This window comes from Penicillium bovifimosum (genome assembly GCF_028826915.1).
Source record: "Penicillium bovifimosum strain IBT 22155 chromosome Unknown utg000005l_segment0_segment0, whole genome shotgun sequence".
Classification (NCBI taxonomy): domain Eukaryota; kingdom Fungi; phylum Ascomycota; class Eurotiomycetes; order Eurotiales; family Aspergillaceae; genus Penicillium; species Penicillium bovifimosum.
Genome location: NW_026622714.1, coordinates 2,741,946 through 2,760,523, shown reverse-complemented (window position 1 = coordinate 2,760,523; position 18,578 = coordinate 2,741,946). Strand labels below are relative to the sequence as shown.

The 18,578-nt window shown below is 53.2% G+C and overlaps 5 protein-coding genes across 5 annotated transcripts; 3 read left to right on the top strand and 2 right to left on the bottom strand.

The window, feature by feature from the left end:
* Positions 1–248: 248 nt before the first annotated feature.
* Positions 249–927, bottom strand: N7515_006233 (putative C2H2 finger domain protein; the record flags this gene model as incomplete). The annotated part of the gene is made up of 3 exons (XM_056666977.1): positions 249–794; positions 846–872; positions 919–927. 3 exons carry the CDS (start codon positions 925–927, stop codon positions 249–251), a joined length of 582 nt encoding a protein of 193 aa, XP_056520573.1.
* Positions 928–1,220: 293 nt separating this feature from the next.
* Positions 1,221–2,258, top strand: N7515_006232 (MCP1 family protein; the record flags this gene model as incomplete). Its single annotated transcript, XM_056666976.1, has 2 exons — positions 1,221–1,419; positions 1,480–2,258. 2 exons carry the CDS (start codon positions 1,221–1,223, stop codon positions 2,256–2,258), a joined length of 978 nt encoding a protein of 325 aa, XP_056520572.1.
* Positions 2,259–2,623: 365 nt separating this feature from the next.
* N7515_006231 (tRNA (guanine26-N2)-dimethyltransferase) lies at positions 2,624–4,750 on the top strand (the record flags this gene model as incomplete). Its single annotated transcript, XM_056666975.1, has 1 exon — positions 2,624–4,750. One exon carries the CDS (start codon positions 2,624–2,626, stop codon positions 4,748–4,750), a length of 2,127 nt encoding a protein of 708 aa, XP_056520571.1.
* Positions 4,751–5,034: 284 nt separating this feature from the next.
* On the bottom strand, positions 5,035–11,283 carry N7515_006230 (tetrafunctional fatty acid synthase subunit FAS1; the record flags this gene model as incomplete). The annotated part of the gene is made up of 1 exon (XM_056666974.1): positions 5,035–11,283. One exon carries the CDS (start codon positions 11,281–11,283, stop codon positions 5,035–5,037), a length of 6,249 nt encoding a protein of 2,082 aa, XP_056520570.1.
* A 1,219-nt stretch (positions 11,284–12,502) lies between these two features.
* N7515_006229 (trifunctional fatty acid synthase subunit FAS2) lies at positions 12,503–18,185 on the top strand (the record flags this gene model as incomplete). Its single annotated transcript, XM_056666973.1, has 3 exons — positions 12,503–13,022; positions 13,076–18,018; positions 18,075–18,185. 3 exons carry the CDS (start codon positions 12,503–12,505, stop codon positions 18,183–18,185), a joined length of 5,574 nt encoding a protein of 1,857 aa, XP_056520569.1.
* Between the last annotated feature and the right edge of the window lie 393 nt (positions 18,186–18,578).

Here is an 18,578-nt window from a genome sequence, read left to right as displayed (position 1 = left end):
TGCCTAGTACCCTTTCATCTGTTCCATTTTATGTCTTTGTTTTATGTCCGGTTTTTTGTTGCCCACCCATTATACAGATTTTTTTGGAAAGCATGTACCATTACATTAAAAGCAGGTCCAGTGTAATTACACCTAAAGTGACTTTAGATAGAACTTCAATCCTGGCTAAGTCATTGGAAACAAGGCAAAATCCGTAACTTCATTATGCTCTCAAGAGCCGATACAAGTTTCCCGCATGACATGGTCCATCAAGTAGCAACTTGCGCACGTTGAGCAGCACACTCGGGAAAACAATCTGTTGGCCGACGAGGATCATAATATCCTTCTGAACCATACTCTCCATCGGTGTCGCTTTCCACGTCCTCTTCATTCTTTTGTGTTTTACCGACCTCGGATGCGGTCTCCGGTGGAGGGGTTGGATCGACATCATCCTCGTCGTCTCCTAAAACATTCTTCCTCTTGACCGGAGCCTTCTGGACTCCTGGGGCCTTGACAGCAGCAAACGAGCTTTTGAAGCCTCCCTTCTTGAAGCCCGACTTTCCAGCGCTTGGCGCCGTACTGCCTCCAGCAACCTCGATGGTCTTGAGACCAGCATCCGCATTAGCTTTACGTTCTGCTCGACGGTTCTTCTCGGCGGCGTTTGGATCGCGCGATAGCTGTTTGAGATCCTGAAACCGCTTTCTGTGCTGATGATCGTATGAGCCGATATGCGCTTCGTACTCCGGATGTCGTGAGTAGGATTTATTGCATAGGGTGCAGCTGAAAGCGCTGAGCGCAGACCGCGCAGACTCGGTCTGGATGGGTTAGTTTTTGCGATTGGTAGGAGTGGAGGACTAGATAATTACCCTGGGAGCAGGATTAGTCGAGCCACGCTGTGTTTGTTAGCTATGTCATCATACTTGCGCTAAAAGAGCATACCGGAGCCATTGTATTGTTACAGTTGAGCGTGGGCGGGAGATGGAGGGAGGTCAGGATGGCGGAAACTTTAGCCGCCTGAGAACTCAGGCGGCACTTTCCCACCTTGAACTACTGCAACAAATTGGCCTATCACAGTCACGGGATTTTCGTAACTCGGCGAGATCCTCTGCGGCCTGCGCCAACGATTCCTTGTTTTCTCCTTGTGATTCCCATCCTATTATGTAGATGCATGCTTGACGAGTCTCTTTTCTTACGAATTTCATTTCTTATTCCCTCTTTCGTGAAAACCCAAAAGACCCACGATGCCTTCCGAGACTCCCAAATTGGAGGAGATCGAGACCAAGTCGGTCATATCGTTGCAAGAACTAGATCCATCGCCTGTCGATGATATCACGGACATTGAGAGCGCAGGATACTTCCCCAGGGCTGCCTCCCCAACACATGGAGCTGGCCTTTCTATTCCGAAGCTTGGCCTCAGCGGCCATCGTTGGGACTCATGGCGTACGTCAAGCGACGAAAAAAAGTTTGGCTTCTGACTTCTAACCACAACGGCCCTTCTAGTGACCGGTATCCAAAAGTACTCGACCTACCCGCCTACCGCATTCTTCATCCTACATCTCGCCAACACCTCGCTTATTCCACTCGTTACTCGCTCCGTGCCCGCAAGTGAATCCTACCTCTTGCTCACGCGACCTGTCTACCAAGCTCCCGGCCTCGAGCACCTTGTCTTGACGATTCCCATACTTGCGCATATTGCCTCTGGAATTGCTCTCCGCAACATTCGCGCATCGCGTAGAGCGCGATTGTACGGCGCCGAGACTCGCGAGCAGCGACAGACATTGTATTTCTGGCCTCGGATGTCCTTGCAGGCACGCACCGGTTATTTCGTCGCGCCGCTGATTGGGGTCCATGCGCTGGTCAACCGCATCACGCCGGTGCTCGTTGAAGGTGGAAGCTCTGGCGTGGGACTGGGCTATGTTGCACATGGCTTTGCTCGGAGTTCCATGTTCTGGAATATCTTCTATTTCTTTTTCGTCACTGCCAGTGTCTGGCACTTTGTTGGCGGTTGGACGACTTGGATGGGGTGGAGAGTGACCACAGCGCGCAAGGAACGTAGCCAAAAAGGCGCCTTGGGTGCATACATTGATCACTCGGAAGCAAGGTCGAGGAGACAGCGCAAGATGTGGTGGGTTGTTAACGGACTCGCGGCTGCTGGTGCGGCTGTCTGGCTTGCTGGTGCTCTCGGCGTTGTCGGACGTGCCGGCGAAGGCGCCGGATGGGAGGCCAAGGGCTGGAATGAGATGTACAGCCAGGTTCCGATCATTGGGCAGTGGCTGTGAGGATCTTCAAAAGAACGTATATACTATTTAGACTATTTAGACCTAATATTTAATGCAAATATGGAAAGATATTCAACCAACCTATGCTTATAGATTACATACTGCGTACAGATCAATGTAATCCTGCGTACTGTATTTTGGTGGTCTGTGCGTCGAATCTTTTTCTGTCGCATTCAACGTCTCTTGCGACACTCGGCTTTTGAAAGAAACTGTCCATGAACACCTCGTTGATACTTGGATCAGCAACAAGATGCGCTAAGCGAGGTTTTGCTGTCACCATTATCGCCCAATCGCCCCACCCAATCTCTACTCCAATCTTTACTCCGGTTCGATCTTGCATCCGAGTGCTTTCCACCTCTAGAGCCATGGCGACACCGCAGAGCGAGACACCGCAGAGCGATCTGGTAGAATACCAGGGAGTCAAATACAATGTTGTCAAAGAGGGATTGGCGAAAATTCTCAACCCACCTTCCCAAGAAGCCGCTTCCAAGGGAACGAAGAAAGATCTCAAAAGCGACGACCAAGTGCAATCGGTTTTCTACAACCCAATTCAACAATTCAATCGCGACCTGAGTGTACTAGCCATTCGTGCGCATGGGGAACACATCATCGACTTGAGGAAGCAGAAAGCGGCCCAGAAGATAAAGAAGCGGGCAGGCAATGGGGAAAAGAAGCGGAAGCGCGAAGACGACCAGACTGAGAACCCGAGACCTGCCCCGGGCACCGAACAAAAGGGAGACGCCGAGGTGGATACTGAGCTAGCACAACCTCCCCCAGTCGAGCAAGCACCTCAGCCAGAAGCCAAGCCTGAACAAGCAGACCCTGTACCGTCTTTCACTGTCCTCGATGCTCTTTCTGCCACAGGGTTGCGAGCTCTTCGCTATGCCTCGGAGCTCCCATTTGTCACAAAAGTCGTGGCCAATGACCTGTCAGAATCGGCTATCAAATCCATGAAGACAAACATTGCCTATAACAACATCGAGACAATTCAACCAAACTTGGCCGATGCTCGGGTCTACATGTATGGGCTCGACAACGCGAGCAAGTTCGATGTAATTGATTTGGACCCATACGGCACAGCATCTCCATTCCTGGATGCTGCAGTGCAAGCAGCTAAGGATGGCGCCCTTCTATGTGTTACTTGCACCGATGCCGGTGTCTGGGCCTCAACGGGCTATTCGGAAAAGGCCTTCTCTTTGTACGGCGGTATCCCCATCAAAGGCTCCCACTCCCACGAAGGTGGTCTAAGATTGATCCTGAATTCACTTGCCATGTCCGCATCCAAATACGGCGTAGCCATCGAGCCATTGCTGTCTCTGTCTATCGACTTCTACGCTCGCGTCTTTGTTCGGGTCCATCGTTCCCCGGCACAGGTCAAGTTCAACGCGGGCAACACAATGCTCGTCTACAACTGCGACTCAGGGTGCGGAGCATGGTCAACACAGACCATCGGGTCAACAAAAGCCAAACTCGACCGCAGAGGAAACCCCATTCACCACCACGGCATAAACAAAGGGCCAACAGTCGGACCGCAGTGCGAACATTGCGGCTCAAAAACACATCTTGCAGGCCCCATGTGGGCTGGCCCGCTACACAATCCTCATTTCATCCAGAAAATCCTGGACATGCTTCCCGGAGCCGACCCCGACACATACCAGACATGTGCTAGGATCGAGGGCATGTTAACCACAGCCCTTGAAGAGGACCTGGACCTTGCACCATCTCAATCCGAGATATCCACCCCGAAACAACCGGCATCAAACACAAAGAACCAGCAAGATGCCGAATACCCCGCCATAATTCCGCGAATGGACGTCGCCGCTCAAGAAAAATACCCCTTCTACTTCTCCCTCAGTTCTCTCGCAAAGGTCGTGCACAGCACTACCATCCCAATCGACGAGTTCCGCGGCGCTATCGCCCATCTCGGCTATCGCTCTACTCGCAGCCACACCAAGCCCAATTCCGTTCGCACCGATGCCCCCTGGGAGGTGATCTGGGAGATTATGCGCGAGTGGATACGTCAGCGAGCTCCCATCAAGGAATCTTCATTGAAGCCTGGAACACCCGGCGCAGCGATCATGGCCAAGAGCCGTGACAACCTGCGCAAACTAGGCGACGAAGACCAATGGTTGTCGCTTCTCAAGAAGGAACTCATGTCTGCCGTCGAGGCTGGTCGAGATGTTAGTGACTTGGTCACTAAGGTCGAAGCGGCTTTGTATCGATCTGGTTCTCGGACCTCGTGGCAAACTGCTGCTCCTTCTGGTCCTTCGGAGCCTTCACGTCCGGAGGCTGAGCCCCAGCCTGCACCTGACAATGCACCGGCTACTACACAGCCGCAAGCGTCTAACCGGGCTCATCCCAGTGCCCTCAAGGTGGAGTTCGACGAGGCTCTAGGCCGTCAGGTTTCTGCTGCGCATAGCACTAAGCGACTTGTGCGCTACCAGCTCAATCCGCGGGCTAACTGGGGACCTCTGAACCGTGCTGGACGATAATGATTAGTTATACTTACTTCATTCAAGTTTAGAAAAGCTTTGGAATATGACTATTGTACAGTAGCTTGAGTCAATTTATCTAGGTATTTAGTGTGTACAAGATACCTATCGAACTGAACTGATGAAACTGAAATGAAAATATAATAATCTAAGCTGTAAACACAAAAACATGCAGATGCACATATAACTCCAAGGCTTTGAGGATATCTCACATAATGGCCCATGAAACGACAAGGAAACTCTATCAGAAATACATTATGAACAGATCAATAGGGATGATTAAATTATTTGGCAACATTCTCGTTGCCCTCTTCGTACTTGTCCCAGTTGGCCAAGATGGAGGCAATGCGGGGCGAGTTGGTAAGTCTGTACACGTCCTCGAAGTATTCCTTGGTGATCTCGAAGGGACGGGCCGTGACATTGGGAATGTACTTGCCGATCAACTTGCTGGGATCGATGGTAGTCTTGTTGATTTTCTTCAGCAAGAAAGAACGGAAGGGCTTGACACCAGAGCGCAAGAAGGTGCTGTGGAAGGGCACGTCGATACCCTTGAGGGGAATGGTAGCGAAACCACGCTCCAGGACGATAGGACGGGGCTTGGCCTCGGTCTGCTTCACACATTCCTGAATGATGCTGACGAGGTGTTCCTTGACATCTTCGAGAGACATGCTCTCCATGAGAGCAGGGATGTCAATGTTCTGAGCCTTCAGGAAGTTCAGCAGGTTGGTGAGACAGTCGAGAGCGCGGAGGTCACCGGCAGCAACGTATTGCATGTTGGCAACGTTGTAGTTGACAATCTCCAGCAGCCACCCGGTAGTCTCTGAGATGTTCTCAACGACATACTGCAACGCCGGCTCGTTGAAAGTCTTGGAGATACGGCTGGGGTTGACAGCGCACATGGAGTAGTTGGAGCGACCCTGTGCGTCACGCTCGACAGCGACTTGCATGGTCAGACCGCGGTAGAAGACGACGGAAACCAAGCTCTCAATGGGCATAACGTCGGCCAGAGCGGCCAGAGCCGAGTATTCACCAAGAGAGTGTCCAGCGAAGCTGCTGTCCCGCTGAACCAGACCCTTGGCGCGCATGTCCTCGAAGCTGGCCTTCTCCATCAGGGTCAAGGCTGGCTGAGTGAACTGGGTGGCGGAAAGGAGACCAGTGGGAGAGCGGTAGGTGTACGAGGCAGTGTTCTCATCAACCTCCTTGAAGATCTTCTCAGATTTGATCGAGCCGTCTGCGTTGACCGACTCGAAGGTCATTGCCATGTAGTTCTCACGAATGGCCTTACCCCGAGGACCACCAAAGTAGACTGTCAGCTCCTTGGGGTTGTTCTTGACGATGTCGATGATAGAAAGACCATAGTTCTCAATGAAGTGACGATCAGCCCGGTCCCAGACCTCCTGGGCCACGGGACTGGAGCCATACAGCTCCATACCCATGCCTTGCTCCTGGGAGCCTTGGCCAGTGAAAACGTAGGAAGTGACTGGCTGCTCAACCTCTGCCTCACCCTGCAAGACCTTCTCTTCTGTCTCCTTGTTGCTGGCTTCAACCTTGATAATCTTGCGACCGGCGATCATACCGACATGCTGCAGCTTGACAGTGATCATGTCGTTCGGTAGAACCATGCCGACCAGCGAGACTTGGAAGCCGCGAACACGGCCGATGTTGTTCTCGGCGGCCCAGGTCTCGACAAGGCTGCGAACAGCGGCACTGCTGTACATGCCATGTGTAATGGTGCCAGGAAGATTGGCGTAGCTGGAGAAGACCCGGGACACGTGGATGGGGTTGTAATCACCAGACACGCGAGCATAGGTCTCGTTGGAGGCCGGGGCACGCAATTCCAAAGCAGTCTTGCCACTGAGCGGGATCGGGTTCTCGAAGTAGACAGGCTGTTCAATGGAAGTACCATTACGTTGCAGATAGTCAATGACGGGGTTACCGTGAGAGTCACCAGCCTCATATTCAACAGAGGCGACTTGGATGACCTCCTTGGTGGGAAGCTCAAGAAGAGCTTGTCCAACCGTCTGGACGTTGCTGAAGACTGTGGAGTCCTTGAAACGGATCAAACTCTGCAATCGGAAGGTCAAAGTCTGACCGAGTAGCTCGGTGTCAGAGTCATCCATGCGGAACCATTCCTTGGAGCGGAGGATGGCGACATCCCGGCTGGTGGCGAGGTGAACCTGCATGGGCACCTCATCCTTGCGCTGGAAGGTGTTCTCAAAGTCGGTGTAGGCACCGCGGTAGAGGAACTGACTGGTCACATGCATGATGGCTTTGTTGTCTCGCTTGATGGTGCCGCAAACCTCTACCATCTTGCCGGAATCCTGGTTGATGACGGAGTTGATCTGGGCGGTGGTGTCCAGGACATCACCCACCTTGAGGGGCTCGGCACCGGGCACCATTTGGAACCCGTTAGACAAGTGAACAAGCTTCAGCAGATCTCCGTCGATGGTGCGAGGGAAGATGGGCTTGGTGATTGCCTGCCAGCCGGCAACGATGGCGAAGTCCATGGGGGCGAAGACTTCCTTGCCAGGACGATCAACGAAGGCCTCACCAGTGTTGCCAACTGCATGAACAAAGTCGGCAACATCCTGGGAAGTGATGGTCTTTTGGCCACCGCTGAAGGTAGCGGTAGTGGGTGTGTCAAAGGGCACGTCCTTGTTGCCGAACCAGATCCGGTAGTAGAACTCCTTGATCCGATCGTTGCGGTCATCCATGACCTCGCGGATGGGGGCGTATCCAGTCTCTGGGTGGTAGGTGAACAAGAAGTTCAAAGGCACCACACCGTTCTCAGCAGTGCGTCCCTCAAACAAGGTCAAGCTGATCTGCCCGTTCTGGTTCATCTTGGCCTCGACAGTCTTGACCAGCTTGCCAGACTGGTAGGGTTCACGCACACTGATGACAGTCTTCGAAGGATCGTTGGGATTGGATACTTCCACATACATGCCTGCGGTGGGGGCCACGATCCGCTTCATGGGGTTGGTCTGGAAGCGGTGGCCCTGAACATAGACATCGGCCAGGAAGAGAGCGTGTCTCCAGGAGTAGACATTGCCGGCGAGAAGACCGAGCCAGCGGTCCAAGTCTGGCAGGGGTCCGGTTGAAGACAAACGGAAGCTGGTCTTGAGAGGCTCTTCCGAGATAACCAAGCCGTCGAACTCCTCCTCGCTAGTGTTCATGAGCTGCCCACCAAAGTACTCAATGACAGGGATCTTGGAACTATCGCCACCGTAGACATCACGCAGAAGGCCAGCGATGTGTCCCTGGTGAACACCATCAAGAATGTCCTTAACGGGCTCATCAATGATATTCGAGAAACGGGCAGCCATGGGGCCCTGAAGAATACAGGTACGGCCAACGTCCTGGTCAACAACGGCCTCAAGGTCCTCACTTTGCCACAGAGAATCCTTCTTGAAGAAGAACTCAAAGTTCTCATCCAGAACAGGGACGAAGGGAACGGGCTTCTGACCGCGTCTCTGGCAGAGCAGCAGGAAGTGCTGCACATCCTGTGCGTTGATGAGCTGATTGGCAGCCTCAGGGTAAGCAGCCAAAATGTTGTCAACAGCTGGGTAAGGAGTGTCAAGGTCCGAGTAACTTTGGAGATGCGATGCCTGGCCCTCAGCAGTTGTGAAACGCTCCTCAACACGACGGAGGAAGTCACCGGTCAAGCGCTGCAGAGAAGGATCGATCCATCGCGACTCGTGCTTGATGTACATGAGATCGACCATGCGGTGAACAACCTCAGCATAAGTCATGTCCTCAAGATCCACAGTCTGACCCGCAGCATTGCGACCGAACCAGACCTTGTGGAAGTCATCATTCAGCTTCTTGATGATGTAATTGCGCTGCTTCTTCAGCTCAGGAAGACGCTTGGCCTTGTCCAGCTTGAAGATCTTTTGATCCATCTCCTGCCAAAACAGCACACCGCGAGTTGCCAGCTTGTGGATAGGCTCACCCATTTCAGAGAGAACAGTGATGATACCACCGGTTGGCTTCTGGTAGGTCTTCTCCCATTCCTCATCGTCCACACCGGGAGCATCGGCGATCGCCTTCTTGGCATTGTAAGATGTGTGTGCCTCCTTGGCGATCATCATACGAGATCCAAAGAGACAGCCGTCAAAAGGCATAGGAGGATAGCCATACTTGGCGGACCAAGCACCAGAAAGGTAGGGGTAAGTGTCCTCCGAGCCACCGAAGCCACTGCCAGCAACAAGCACGATGTTGTCCTGCTTGCGGATACGGCTGTACATCTGGAGCACAGGCTGGTGGAAGTCCTCGAAGGAGTGGTGACCACCACCACGGCCACCAGTCCACTGAAGGATGACAGGGAACTTGGGGTTAGCCTTGGCGATATTGATGACCTGCTGAATCGCATCGACGGAGCCGGGCTTGAAGGCAATGTGCTTGATACCGAGGGTTTCGATGTATTCATTGGCAACTTCAATAGATGGTACACCGGCACCGATGGTCAGACCTTCAATCGGCACGCCCTCGGAGCGCAAACGACCAATCAACGGAATCTGCCAGGCCATCGCACGGGGATTGACGTAGATCAGGTTGATGGTGATACCGCGACCGGGCGGGATCGTCTTCTCAATCTTTGTGATGGCCTCGGTCATTGTCTTGGCGTTGTAGTAGCCACCACCACCCAGCTCGATGTGATAGCCAGCGTTCATAGTGGCAGCCACAAAGTCCCAGGCAACGGTAGTGGGTGTCATACCAGCGACCATGACGGGAGGGATACCCAACAGGCGACTCATCTTGGTGTCAACATAGATTTGGCCAGAGGAAGTCTTTGTGAGACGAGGGCCATGTTCCTTGACCCAGTCTACAGCAAACTTGACGGAATCCTCGTCACGATCAAAGAGTTCCGGCTTGTAGCCAACCTCTGCGTTGGTACCGTCCATCTCACCAGCGAGAATGACTCGAACACCAGTGCCATCCTTGTTCCTGTTGGTCAGAACGCCGAGACCAGAGATGCCACCCGGTCCGAAGTCCAAGATGTGAGTTGCACGGGGGAAGACGGTGGCTTGCTCCCAGTTAACCGCATCATGAGTGATCATGCGAACCAATGAGGGCACAATGTCCTTGTCGCCTAGTTGACGCAGGTCCTCTCCAGTCTTTGTATGGAAGACAGGGATCTCCAGAGACTTGGCGGAGATCTCAACAACATCCTCCAAATCCTCGAGAATGTGATCGTAGGCAGACTCCAAATACTGGCTGTGGAAGGGAGCAGTGATGGGAAGGAAGCGGTTGACAAAGCGAACCTTGCGCTGGGTGAAAGGCACACGGTTCTGGTCGAGTCCAGTGGGGGCTTTGACTTTGCGCAACCGAACATTGAGACCGTAAAGCGAGATGGGGGGACCAGTAACCACAAAGTTGCGAGCACTGTTCACCAGCGAGATAGCAATGTGGCGATCCTCGGGCAAATGTTGGTTTGTTGCATCAATGTGCTCCTGAACGGCGGAAAGCGAAAGGTCACGGATGGACAACATGGGGGTGGGGCTCCCTTCGCCATTCTCAATCGAGTCCTGGAGAACAGAGGGGGCGATAGAGGTGCGGGGATAGGCCTGCTGACTGCGCAGACCAATCCAGAACAGCATGGTCAGAGCATTCCGGGCGGCTGTGGCAAAGGACTCCCAGCTAGTAGCGGTAGCAATGGCGGCGGCTGTTACCACTCCCTGAGAGTGACCTGTGGTACCAAGGAATCGTTCTAGGATATCACCAGGCTGGCGACCCAGCACTTTGCAGGTAACCGTGTAATGGGCCAGCTGGACCAATCCAATCAATGGCAGACTGACGGGAGCGGAAACCAGATAATCGATATCGGGCTGTGCGTCCCGGTCTTGGAGCCATTGCATGATATCCAACCCCTTGGGGTAGAGCTTGCTAGCCTCGGGCTCGTGGGAGAGCGATTCAAGCAATTCGGCGGATGAGGTGATGAGATCTTCGACAAATGAAGGGTACGTAGTGTAGATGCTGCGCAATTCATCAAAATACTCCTCAATGTTGCCCTGACCACCGAACACAGAGTAGATACCCGCAGCCTCATCGGATGCTGCACGGAACAAGGCCGAGTCATAGGGCTTGGTGGGCCGGCCCGCCGCAGCTCGCCCCGCGTAATAGGCCTGGACGACCTGGTTCTTCTTATCGACGATGCCGGGGAGCGCAGCTGCCACGGCGTGAACATCATTGCCGCGCATGAAGGCACGCTCAAATTCATTCATAACGAGTTTCAACACATCCATAAAGCTACCCTGTGCATCATCTTCCTCATCGAGTTCGTGGGCCACATGGCCGATGTAACGTGCGACCAATTCGGTCACTGATGAAGGCTCATCATCTTGGGCCAATTCGTCTGTAGGCTCCGGTAGGGAGGCAGTGAAGCTGTCTTTCAACTGCGATGCATGAAAGTGAAGCGAAGTAGGAACGAGGAATGAGAACTCGAGGGAGCCATGCGAAAGGATGAGAGGGCGGAGGGACTGAGAGGATCGAGGGGTATTGATACCGGTCTGGGGACCAGTCGACGTGCCGAACATGATGTGGACTCTCTTTATAGAAGAATGAATAGAAGAGAAAATGAGAGGCTGAAGACCGGAGGAACCCTAATATTGGAGGAGAGGGTTTTCCTGGAGATGTTAGTTTTCGAGCAATTGTTAAAAGTCTGGCGGGGACCGAAACTCACTAGAAGACCGGGGCTCTAGAAGGTCTTGAGGAGTGATTTAGGGAGGGGTATTATCAAGTGAATAAAGAAAGTAAAGGGCAAAAGAAGAGACCACAATTTCAACAGATGTACATATAAAATAGAAGAAAGAGGGCCAAAGCAATTGGACAGCCTTGAAGGGGATAGCAAAGGAAAAGAGAGGAAAAAAAGATCCGCTGGTTGAACTGTAGACAGCCCAAAGAGGTTTAGCGCAATAGTAGACCCGCCCCAATGGGTTCAGACTGGGTTGAACCCGTTGAGGATTACGATATGGTACCTTGTAACTTTGAAAACTGTATTTGAAATTTACGAGTGGCACAGCATACTAACTACTAGTAGTAGTCCCTCAATTCTGCAAATCTATGATTTTTCATCTCTGAAACTCTCGACATTGCATGTTCATTGGTATTTGTAATCGGGTGTTGGGACGGGGATTTCTCCTTTGGAAGCTTTACGCCCCTAACCAAATATGTAGCTTGACAGATGATCCGCCCGACACTGCGCATCTCCCCTTTAGTGTCAGATCCGGCCGAAGCTCTGGGACCCCAACGGCCTCACCAAATTTGACCTTTTCCCTCCCCATTCCTCCGAATCTCGCAAATTGTAACGGACTTGATTTATTGAGAGATTTCTGATTATTATTCTTCTCCTTCCCCTTCATTGCAAATTTCCACGTTGCGTCTGAGGTGAGTGGCTTTTTTTTTTGATTTTTCATCCTTAAATTCTTTTTTTGGCTCTATCTTGGTAGGGGAAAATTACGATCCGGTATTATTTGATACCCCATGTATCTCCATTCCCACCTTTTTTTTCCCTTCTTCTTTCTGGAACCCAATTCAATTGTCTTGGGGACTTTTGACTGATATCTTTTGATTCTAGGATTGACTCCTTATTCTTTAATTCTTCCCCATTCTCTTCGAAGTCCGCCCTCCCCACCTCTACTCATTCCTTTTCCTCCGGGCATTTCCATAACGACTTTTGTCGCGCCCGCAACTCTGGACATTTGTCCTGAATCTCGACCTTCTTTAATAATCAATTGATACCCATTCACTTCCATCATGCGTCCGGAAGTTGAACAAGAGCTCTCCCACACCTTGTTGGTGGAGTTGCTTGCCTACCAATTCGCCTCCCCCGTCCGATGGATCGAAACCCAAGATGTGATCCTCGCCGAACAGCGCACCGAGCGCATTGTTGAGATCGGTCCCGCAGATACCCTTGGAACAATGGCACGACGGACGCTAGCCTCCAAGTACGAGGCCTACGATGCTGCTACTTCGGTTCAGCGCCAGATTCTCTGCTATAATAAGGATGCCAAGGAAATTTACTATGATGTCGACCCCGTGGAGGAAGAACCCGAAGCCGCTGCGGAGCCTACTTCTTCAGCTGCCCCTGCGGCAGCACCGGCTGCCGCTCCTGCAGCTGGAGCTCCTGCACCACCCCCAAGTGCAGGCCCTGCTGCCTCAGTGGAGGATGTCCCCGTCACAGCAGTCGATATTCTGCGGACATTGGTTGCTCAGAAATTGAAGAAGGGCCTCTCAGACGTGCCATTGTCAAAGGCTATCAAGGATCTTGTTGGCGGTAAGTACAGACACCCTCATTTCTATCAAGTATCCAATCTAACCTGTGAACAGGCAAGTCCACTTTACAGAATGAAATTCTGGGTGATCTAGGCAAGGAATTCGGCTCCACGCCCGAGAAGCCCGAGGATGTTCCCCTCGACGAGTTGGGCGCTGCCATGCAGGCGACGTTCAATGGCCAACTCGGCAAGCAGTCGGCCTCGCTTATCGCTAGAATGGTCTCCTCCAAAATGCCCGGTGGCTTCAACATCACTTCCGTTAGAAAATATCTGGAGAGTCGGTGGGGTTTGGGATCCGGCCGCCAGGATGGTGTGCTTTTGCTTGCCCTGACCATGGAACCGGCTGCTCGTCTTGGCGCGGAAGCGGATGCCAAGGCCTATTTGGACGACGTGACCAACAAATATGCTGCCAGCGCAGGCGTTAACCTCGCAGCACCGGTTGCCGGCGGTGACAGCGGTGCTGGTGGCGGTGGCATGATGATGGATCCTGCAGCCATCGAGGCCCTGACCAAGGATCAGCGGGCTCTATTCAAACAGCAGCTTGAGATCATTGCCCGGTACCTCAAGATGGACCTCCGCGGTGGTGAAAAGGCATATGTGACCTCGAAGGAGACCCAGAACGCGCTGCAAGCTCAGCTGGATTTGTGGCAAGCAGAGCATGGCGACTTCTACGCCTCGGGTATTGAGCCAGCATTCAATCCCCTCAAAGCCCGTGTCTATGATTCCTCATGGAACTGGGCTCGCCAGGATGCCCTGAGCATGTATTACGATATTATCTTTGGACGTTTGCAGGTGGTGGACCGCGAAATCGTCAGCCAGTGCATTCGCATCATGAATCGTTCCAACCCTCTGCTCTTGGACTTCATGCAGTATCACATCGACAATTGCCCAACCGAGCGCGGAGAGACCTACCAGCTTGCCAAGGAACTCGGACAGCAGCTCATTGAGAACTGTCGCGACGTATTGGAAGTGGCTCCGGTCTACAAGGATGTTGCTGTGCCTACTGGTCCCCAAACCACTATTGATGCCCGTGGCAACATTGCCTACAAGGAGGCCCCCCGAACCAGCGCTCGCAAGCTCGAGCATTACGTGAAGCACATGGCTGAGGGAGGCCCGATTTCCGAGTACAGCAACCGCACCAAGGTTCAGAATGACCTGAAGAGTGTTTACAAGCTCATTCGCAAGCAACATCGTCTTTCCAAGTCATCCCAAATCCAGTTTGATGCTCTTTACAAGGATGTTATCCACGCTCTTGGCATGAATGAGAGCCAAATCATTCCCCAGGAGAATGGCCACAGCAAGAAGGGCGGTCGTAGTTCTGCCAAACGTTCTACTACTGCTGCCACCCGCCCTGGCAAGATGGAGACCATTCCTTTCTTGCACCTGAAGAAGAAGACCGATCACGGCTGGGACTACAACAAGAAGCTGACTGGCACCTACCTCAATGTTTTGGAATCGGCTGCCAAGAATGGTCTTAGCTTCCAGGGCAAGAACGTTCTGATGACCGGTGCCGGTGCTGGTTCCATCGGTGCTGAGGTCCTCCAGGGTCTGATCAGTGGTGGTGCCAAGGTTGTTGTCACTACCAGCCGCTTCTCCCGCGAGGTAACCGAGTACTATCAGGCTATGTATGCCCGTTTCGGTGCTCGTGGTTCCCAGCTTGTGGTCGTACCGTTCAACCAGGGCAGCAAGCAGGATGTGGAGGCTTTGGTTGATTATATCTATGACACCAAGAAGGGACTCGGCTGGGACTTGGACTTCATCGTTCCCTTCGCTGCCATCCCGGAGAACGGTCGCGAGATCGACTCTATTGACTCTAAGTCCGAGCTGGCTCATCGTATCATGTTGACCAACCTTCTCCGTCTTTTGGGCTCGGTCAAGACCCACAAGCAAGCCAATGGCTTTGAGACTCGGCCGGCTCAGGTTATTCTGCCCCTCTCGCCCAATCACGGCACTTTCGGCAACGATGGCTTGTACTCCGAGTCGAAGCTTGCTCTGGAGACCCTCTTCAACCGCTGGTACTCGGAGAACTGGGGCCACTACCTTACAATTTGCGGTGCAGTCATTGGCTGGACCCGTGGTACTGGTCTGATGAGCGGTAACAACATGGTCGCCGAGGGCGTTGAGAAACTGGGCGTCCGTACATTCTCCCAGCAAGAGATGGCTTTCAACCTTCTCGGCCTGATGTCTCCCGCCATTGTCAACCTCTGCCAGCTCGACCCCGTCTTTGCCGATCTTAACGGTGGTCTTCAGTTCATTCCGGACCTCAAGGGACTGATGACCAAACTTCGCACTGACATCATGGAGACCAGCGATGTCCGCCAGGCCGTCATCAAGGAAACCGCCATCGAGCACAAGGTCGTCAACGGCGAAGACAGTGGAGTCTTATACAAGAAGGTTGTTGCCGAGCCTCGTGCCAACATCAAGTTCGAATTCCCCAAGTTGCCTGACTGGGAGGAAGTCAAGCCCCTCAATGAGTCTCTCAAGGGCATGGTCAACCTGGACAAGGTTGTCGTTGTCACTGGTTTCTCCGAAGTCGGCCCCTGGGGTAACGCTCGTACTCGATGGGAGATGGAGTCCAAGGGCAAGTTCTCGCTGGAAGGCTGCGTCGAGATGGCGTGGATCATGGGTCTGATCAAGCACCACAATGGTCCCCTCAAGGGCAAGGCCTACTCTGGCTGGGTTGATGCTAAGTCCGGTGACCCCGTTGATGACAAGGATATCAAGTCCAAGTACGAGAAGCACATCTTGGAGCACACTGGTATCCGTCTCATCGAGCCTGAGCTGTTCAAGGGATACGACCCTAAGAAGAAGCAGCTCCTCCAGGAGATCGTCATCCAGGAGGACCTCGAACCCTTTGAGGCTTCCAAGGAGACAGCCGAGGAGTTCAAGCGTGAGCATGGAGACAAGGTTGAGATCTTCGAGATCCCTGACTCTGGAGAGTACACCGTCCGTCTTCGCAAGGGCGCCACTATGCTCGTTCCCAAGGCGCTGCAGTTCGATCGCCTCGTCGCCGGTCAGGTCCCCACTGGCTGGGATGCCAGTCGCTACGGTATCCCCGACGACATCATTGAACAGGTGGATCCTGTGACGCTGTATGTCCTGGTCTGCACTGCTGAGTCTATGCTGTCCGCTGGTATCACCGACCCGTACGAGTTCTACAAGTATGTCCACCTCTCCGAGGTCGGCAACTGCGTTGGCTCAGGTATTGGTGGTACTCACGCCTTGCGCGGTATGTACAAGGATCGCTACTTGGATAAGCCGGTGCAGAAGGATATCTTGCAGGAGTCCTTCATCAACACTATGTCCGCCTGGGTCAACATGTTGTTGTTGTCGTCTACCGGTCCTATCAAGACTCCCGTTGGTGCTTGCGCCACAGCTGTCGAGTCGGTCGACATTGGCTACGAGACTATTGTCGAGGGCAAGGCACGTGTCTGCTTTGTTGGTGGCTTCGATGACTTCCAGGAGGAGGGCTCTTACGAGTTCGCCAACATGAAGGCTACCAGCAACGCCGAGGACGAGTTCGCCCACGGCCGTACCCCGCAAGAGATGTCTCGCCCAACCACCACGACTCGTGGTGGCTTCATGGAGTCCCAGGGTTGCGGTATGCAACTCATCATGTCTGCCCAGCTTGCCCTTGATATGGGTGTGCCCATCCACGGCATCATTGCTTTGACCACGACCGCCACTGACAAGATTGGACGGTCCGTTCCCGCTCCTGGCCAGGGTGTCCTGACCACCGCCCGCGAGAACCCCGGCAAGTTCCCGTCCCCTCTGTTGGATATCAAGTACCGTCGCCGTCAATTGGAGCTTCGCAGGAAGCAGATCAAGGAATGGCAAGAATCCGAGCTTCTCTACCTCCAGGAGGAGGCCGAGGCTGTGAAGGCTCAGAGCGACGATACCTTCAACGAGGCAGAGTACTTGCAGGAGCGTGCTCAGCACATTGAGCGCGAAGCCATCCGCCAGGAGAAGGATGCTCAGTACAGTCTGGGCAACAACTTCTGGAAGCAGGATTCACGCATTGCTCCTCTCCGTGGTGCCCTGGCTACCTGGGGTCTCACAGTCGACGACATTGACGTTGCATCTTTCCACGGTACCTCGACTGTTGCCAACGACAAGAACGAATCCGATGTCATCTGCCAACAGATGAAGCACCTCGGTCGCTCCAAGGGCAATGCAGTCATGGGTATCTTCCAGAAGTACCTCACCGGTCACCCCAAGGGTGCCGCCGGTGCCTGGATGTTCAACGGCTGTTTGCAAGTCATGGACAGCGGTCTCGTGCCCGGCAACCGCAACGCCGATAACGTCGACAAGGTCATGGAGAAGTTTGACTACATCGTCTACCCTAGTCGCAGCATCCAGACTGACGGCGTCAAGGCCTTCTCTCTCACCTCCTTCGGTTTCGGTCAGAAGGGTGCTCAGGTCATCGGTATCCACCCCAAGTACCTGTACGCCACTCTTGACCAGGCCCAGTACCAGGCCTACAAGACCAAGGTCGAGGCCCGCCAGAAGAAGGCTTACCGCTACTTCCACAACGGCCTGATCAACAACAGCATCTTCGTCGCCAAGAGCAAGGCTCCCTACGAGGACGAGATCCAGAGCAAGGTCTTCCTGAACCCCGACTACCGTGTCTCCGTCGACAAGAAGACCTCTGAGCTCAAGTACTCGGCCACTGCCCCTGAAATAAAGGAGTCTGAGAGCACTCGGATGACCGTCGAGTCCCTCGCCAAGGCCAATGCGTCTGAGAACTCCAAGATCGGTGTGGACGTCGAGCAGATCGATGCCGTCAACATCGAGAACGAGACTTTCGTCGAGCGCAACTTCACCCAAAGCGAGCAGGACTACTGCCGCAAGGCCGCCTCCCCGCAGTCCTCGTTCGCGGGCCGCTGGAGCGCCAAAGAAGCGGTCTTCAAGTCCCTGGGTGTCAGCAGCAAGGGCGCCGGCGCCGCTCTGAAGGATATTGAGATTGGAGTTGATGCCAATGGCGCTCCGGTCGTGAACGTAAGTGCATGATTGTTTTTCAAGTTCCGATAACAACGCTAACATATATCTCTTAGCTCCATGGTTCTGCCGCCGCTGCCGCCAAGGAAGCCGGTGTCAAGCAAGTCAGTGTTAGCATCAGCCACAGCGACTCCCAAGCTGTCGCCGTTGCTGTGTCGCGGTTCTGAGTGACTGGATTTTTCTTTGTGTATTCGCATATAGATCTTGAGAGACTAGATTCCCTCTTGGGTTTGAGGCGTAATGATTGTGATTATGTTTTATATGTTTTAGATCTATTCCGGGCCAGCTTCGTCTCCTGGTTGTGTTTATAGTGTTGATAATGGGAGTAATGACATTTATTCGGACTTTCTTCGCTAGACAAATGTAAATCTCATGTGGACAACTTGGATGAAGCAACGAACCTAAGTATTTGATTCTTAAGCTGAATGTGGATTTGATACTCCGTAGTTGCTAGGTGAACGTTAGCACCCACATCCTAAGGGGGAATGGGGGCTAAAGGTCAGCAACTGAGGCTGGCGATCCTGATATGTACTCTGACATTGTGGGCATTGGATAGGAAA